Genomic DNA, 6,064 nt, shown 5'->3' with positions numbered 1-6,064 from the left:
GGGGTTGAACCTGCAAGTTTCGCGGGCGTGCTGGAGGGCGGCGGCGCTGTCGGCCCGTGCGAAGGCGTTGAAGAAGATCACGGGACGGGAAGCGGGCGGAAGCCGCTCGCAGCGGTGAAGTAGTTGCCGCCGATGGACAAGAGGGGGGTTCTGAGAGTGAGGTCGAGCGGGCGCGGAGACGGCGGGGAGGAGGACTCCACGACGTCGAGATGGAGATCAGTGGGGGTGGGGAAGTTGGTCTTCGCCTTGCCTCCGTGGCTCCTTGCCTCCGACACCACGCTGGCGTCAGCTAGCATCACTTGAGCCGATCCCAAGGTCTGTCGATTTTAGGCCGGCCTGTGGACTAGCTTGGGCTGGGTGCCAGTTGATTCCACGGGCTGGAGTGGATTGGCTGAGTCTCAGCCTATTTTTCCCACTGGGTGCCGGCCTATCCCACCCCCAGTGGACTTGCTCTTATGTTCAACCCTCTGTCCCCCATTCCATTAGTGGAGCTTAGAGTAACACATCGCTTGTAATAATCTTTGAATAACTTTTTCGTCAAAAAGCCTAAACATTGGTCTTTTTATTTCTCCTCCACTGTCGAATTAAATATCAAACGGTCAATGACCACGATTTAAAATCATGGTCTTCACTCTGCTTATTACTTTTTAGCTACTATTTTTTTTAAGGCACAATCTTACAGTCCAAATTTTAGGATTAAAGTAAACATTCACTTTGTTCATCATTCTATCTTTACATTTTACAGTCTACCAATATTTCTCAACATTGTAAATGTTTTCATAAGCAAGTGCGCGTCTTCAGATATAGTATTTTTCTGGCCATTCCTTTCGATTCTGCCTTTTCATCAACAGCTTAAATCATATACATATTTTCTTTGGGGGAAAAAACTGACGGGATTTTGGAAACCAAAAAGCCAGAGTAGGCCAAGATCAGATGACCAAGATCAACTGGGTTCAGCAAAAATTTAAGCAAATCTCTTACTGACATGGAAAGACGAAAAATGACAAGTAAATCCTCAACATCACGGTATTAAGGGGCTTGAAGACTAGAAAAACGCAAACAAGCTAGAATAGGACATACTCTGCATCATTAAACACTCCCACTTGCCATCAAGAATTCGCCCTCGCAGACCAAGTCACCTCCGACATATGCCTTACCCTCCATCTTTGCTATTCCAAACCGTTTTTGAAACTTAACTAGAGTCATTCTCATCACCAATGTGTCTCCTGCAATTACAGGCTTTCTAAACCTCACTTTATCAATTCCTGCAAAGAAGAAATTGTCACGAGATCCTCCAACTTCAGGTTGCAGCATAACAATGCCTCCCACCTGAGCCATTGCCTGCGCCAAGAAAAAGCTTCCGTTAAAACTTAGCAAATTTCATGCACTATAATCAATATAAGTTTGTGGCGAAAGGGAATACAGATGAAAGATATTCCTAGAGCTAGTATTCTAAGGTGATTAGAGCAGAAATCTACTGTCACGATGCATTAGTGTAAGCTTTCATAATTACCAATTCAATGAAGATAATTTTATCAACTCTGAACCTTGTATAAACATATTTCAGCTCTAGAATATAGCTAAAACAAAACAAACTTTCAATGAGACCAACCGAATCATGGAGACCCGAGCTAAAGAGAAGATTCTTTTGATTTTATAAGCCAAATGGTTACTTGCATATGTACTAAGGAATCAGAGTGATACTATTATTAATTTCAGTTTTCATGGTTCAGCAACGCTGTTACTGACTTTGTGTCATATGAGAAATAGTTAGTAAATTTCTATTGTGTTACGTTCATTGTGTTCTATCTTCTACTGCATTACTGGAAATCCGCATACCATCCGATGGGACTGATCCTAGCACTTAAAACATAAAACTTCTACCTGTTGCAGCAGGTAAGCTTATATATCCTCTTCATTAGTCGCCTATATATGGATTTCACTTTCGCTATGGATTATCATGATTATACAGGAAGTTGGACTAAAAGCTTAAAATGCATCTTCACTAAGCCCAATATACTGGAAGTTTAGTAGATTTTTTTTCACTACAACAGAAAGGAACAAGTAGCAAAGTTAGTTGAAAACTGAACTGACGGTTGATTTTGATTTGATCAGCATGCGCCATGAGCAGTTCAAAACTGCTTGAAATAAAAAACATTTTATCACCACAAATGTACTGGAACAGACAGATTAAACACAAAATGCCTTAGAAAAAGAACCAATACCATATGAAAGAGAGCATACACAATGGAGATACTTTTTTTCCCAAATCTTTTTCTCGTCATAGAAGACGGAGTTAGAGTATCCCAAACCAAACACCAACACACGGACCCAACCACCACGACCCCCACCCCCCCCCCCCCCTCCTCCCCCATTCCCCCCCTTCAAAAAAAAAAAAAAAACCTAGTTGCATCCCATGGCACCCAAAATTGAATCCATCAAAGAGTGTATTAATATAACGAATTAAATCATGTAGAAGTTGGACCCATTGGCTTCCTTAAGGGGTCTGAAAAGCCATTTCCTAGTGTATTAAGTGATCAATCCGAGAGTTGTTCCTTGGGAAAATTGTTACATCGAAGGCTATATTGTACTCAAACCAAACTCTGGGTTAGAGAAGCTGAATCTCTAATTTGGCCTTATCTATCACATAAATGAGTCTTCCAACTTGCAACTAGCCAAATATATCACTCTAATGGACTAAAATATCTCTTGATACAAAATCCAGGAGACTATTTCAGTAACTAGGAAAAAGGCACAAAAGTGAAAAAAGCTCCATCTTGAACCAAGGTTCTAAAAGACACTAGGTGCTAGTCGAGCGGCGGGCTGGGGCCTAGCGCCTAGGAGGCTAGGTGCGCGCCTAAAAGGACAAGACGAATTTAAGTAAATCTATTACATTTCATTTTAATAAGTGTTTGCTTATACTTAAAATATATATAATTTCATCGTATTGGAACAAAAGGAAAAAAACACGAGGAACAAGCATATAATATGTGTTCATTTAAGTATTCAACAAATCTCTTACAATTTTCTATCTAAGTGAGTCGCAACCTAGCGGCCTAGGTGCCTTTTCTTAATTTTCAAACGCCTAGACATTAATTGGGGAGATAGCTAGTCGCCTAGCGCCTAGGCTGGGCCGAGGCGGCGCTAGGCGGAGATTTTCAGAACAGTGTCTTGAACAAAGATCTTGAAAAGCTTCATTAAATTCGATAAGAATATGCTGCTACAAAAATTTCACTTCAGAAACAAATCAAATTTTACTCTGAAGTGTCCATAGCAATCATAAAATGTCTTCTATGCACATATACAACTATTTCTAATAAATTCCACACTTCAACACAAAAGATCTGGGATTCTTTTAGATGCAGAAATATGAGCTTGAGAGTTAAGACCAACCCAATATTTTAACAACCACGAGAAGAATAAATCAACATGGAATGGCTCAACAACATACACATGTCTAGCTCAACAACACAAATCTTGTTTTGCAAAGAACTCTGCTGCCCACCAAACAGAGTTTGGTTACATATATCCGTCCACATATGAAACCATACACAGATGACCAATTTATGGACTTCAGAAAACATAAGGCAAGTGAATTTGCAGATGAATTTTATAAATCACGTCTTGGTACATTTTCGACCATTTGCATTCTAGCTTAATAGCCCTTTCTCAACATAGTACCCATATCCCCTAACCCAACCCACCAGGAAGTTCATATGCTTTGTTAAACTTTGTTTATTAATAATGGAAGAAACAATACACTATGCTTTACAACTTTCTTTGTCATATGGGCACTCTTGCATGATCTTATTTTTTTCTTTTTCACGGAGAAAATAAAACTCTAACAAAACTGGTAAATTGAAACACTACTTTATTGACTTGCTAGCTCAACAGCAGTGCCATAAAATTAACCCAGATAACTGCCAACATTTCATGCTATAACCATACAGACCCCCGTTTACTTAGAAATCCTTCCTCATCAATATAAAGCTACTGGACAGTGAACCACTAAATAATCAATGCTTTCCCCTATAGACTCCTTTGCAAGAGTGTTAACATCAATTTCAATTTTAGATAAACTCAGTCTCAACATGCATCCCATGGATGATCGAGAAACATGTGTCCCTGCGCCCTTCTGCCTTGGTAACTCATTCAACACAAATCTTTCTTATGCACCCACATTTCTCAAAAGCACATGCATTAACCATTTAGAAAATTTCATCTCACACCTATGTTGATGCAAGAGCAAATCCCTTATAAGCATAAAATATTTTCTCATAGGATAAACGCTGAAGTTTGCATTGCTGGACCATTCTAGAAGTTAGACACCAAACCGACACAATGATGAAAGAACCAATTCATGAAATTATTACAGATATCCAAAGAAGCCAACCAACAGCCATGAGTCATGTCAAATGCATTGCCCATTCGCCGTTTACAAATTTAGGACAAAGAACAAGTGGCAATAGTTATAACTCAGCCCGACATTAATTTTCTCAAAGGAACGGATTCTACTATGCATTTTTTTAACTCTTGCCGGTTTTATCTGCGAGTATACTATAATTAAGCGGAATATGTATTGTAGACAAAAAAACATAGGAGAGCATGCGAATAAGTAGTACCTCAATCATGAGAACTCCAGGCATAATAGGCCTTTCTGGGAAGTGGCCAGGGAAAAAGTTATCATTTATGGTCACATTCTTAATAGCAACAGCTGAAACCCCAGGATTGTACTCAATCACTCTATCCACTAGAAGAAAAGGGAACCTGTAACACAACCCACAACAACCTCAAAAACAACATTAAAAACATCAAACACTCTAAGGAAACAAAAATCAACACTTACCTGTGGGGCAAGATTTCACGTATCTGATTAATATCCATTACCGTAGGAAATGCTGGGTATTCTGTGAAGACCCATATCAATTTCTTCAGAAACAAATCCATATTCAAACCCAGAAAATTATGAAATTGACAAAAAAAAAGGAGAAAGACTTTACGCTTTTCAATGGGTGTGTCTTGGGCTGTGCTGTCTTGTACATTTAGAGAACAACATGCGAAGAGATTGGGGTGGCGATTGGATTTGAGACAAAGAGAAGGAGAAATTGGAAGAGCAAGAGAGGTGGGAGAGTGAAGGATTCTTAGGTTTCTGGGTTGGGTGAGTGACTGAGCAGGAGCGAGAGAAAAAAGGGAGCTTGAGATAGCTGCTGACATTGTTGGAAACAACAACGCCCAACACCTAGAACAGCGAAGGCAGTGAGATGTGAAATGAAAAGTTTTGAGGGGGAGAAGAGGGAACTTGAGACTTGCTTGGTTAACGAGTTGTTCAACTGCTTCGTGTGTTGGATTGGGACTCGGATTGGTAGATTGGCTTCGTTATTGACTTCTTGACTACATCCAGGAAAGGACTACTAGGTCCGTTTGTTTGACCGGATTAGGGAGGACTGGACTGGACTATACTATAATCATTTGTTTGGTCTGCACCAGGATTAGGTTTAATGGGCTTAGCACGGACTCGCTCGGATTATACGCCTCCTTAGCCGTTCTTAACGAGGATCCCCAATTTTGGGCGGACTCGTAAGCCAGAGAAAACCACGAGAGATTTTCTGTGTCTTCCCTCATCGTCCTCATCTCTGCGTGCTCCCTCATCGTCATCCTTGCTGTGCTCCCTCATCGTCGTCCTCCTCACCCTCATCTCTGCGTCTTCCCTCATCTGCATCTGCTCGCCCTCATCTGCCTCGAGTTGTCTGGTAAACTTCGAATCTTCGATTTATTTCGTCGATTTGTGTTGCAGATCGTGATATTACTGAGCTTTATTTGATTTTGTTGTTTTGGGTTTGAGAAATTTTCAATCATAGACCTCTGCACTTGAACAAATTAGGGTTTTGATATTTAGGTGAAATTGAGATTAGAATTTGGGGTTTTCATAAGATGAGATGGAACTTGGGAATTTAGAATGCCAAAGTTGTCAAAATTGCAAGTCCTACCCACATTCTGTTTTTGCAGACTTATTTCGGACTAAAGGGAGCTCTCGGAGATAGGATGTTCGACTTAGTTACCCAGC

The 6,064-nt window shown here is 40.4% G+C and overlaps 1 protein-coding gene across 1 annotated transcript; it reads right to left on the bottom strand.

The window, feature by feature from the left end:
* Positions 1 to 952: 952 nt before the first annotated feature.
* LOC103404910 (uncharacterized) lies at positions 953 to 5,496 on the bottom strand. Its single transcript, XM_029099056.2, has 4 exons — positions 5,001 to 5,496; positions 4,847 to 4,907; positions 4,623 to 4,767; positions 953 to 1,341 (listed from the first exon to the last, which is right to left on the bottom strand). Exons 1-4 carry the CDS (start codon positions 5,212 to 5,214, stop codon positions 1,090 to 1,092), a joined length of 672 nt encoding a protein of 223 aa, XP_028954889.2. The 5' UTR covers positions 5,215 to 5,496; the 3' UTR covers positions 953 to 1,089.
* Positions 5,497 to 6,064: the final 568 nt, after the last annotated feature.

This window comes from Malus domestica, chromosome 15 (assembly GCF_042453785.1).
Source record: "Malus domestica chromosome 15, GDT2T_hap1".
NCBI lineage: Eukaryota > Viridiplantae > Streptophyta > Magnoliopsida > Rosales > Rosaceae > Malus > Malus domestica.
The sequence above is the reverse complement of the archived record's forward strand: the minus strand, read 5'-3'. Positions and strand labels throughout refer to the sequence as shown.

What these genes read in the sequence shown, in the direction of transcription:
- LOC103404910 (XM_029099056.2), bottom strand. Translation starts at nt 5,214, where the DNA reads ATGTCAGCAGCTATCTCAAGCTCCCTTTTTTCTCTCGCTCCTGCTCAG. An exon ending in CGTGAAATCTTGCCCCACAG is followed by an intron (nt 4,768 to 4,846) that starts GTAAGTGTTGAT and finishes GTTGTGTTACAG; the next exon opens with GTTCCCTTTTCTTCTAGTGG. An exon ending in CTGGAGTTCTCATGATTGAG is followed by an intron (nt 1,342 to 4,622) that starts GTACTACTTATT and finishes TTCTTGGCGCAG; the next exon opens with GCAATGGCTCAGGTGGGAGG.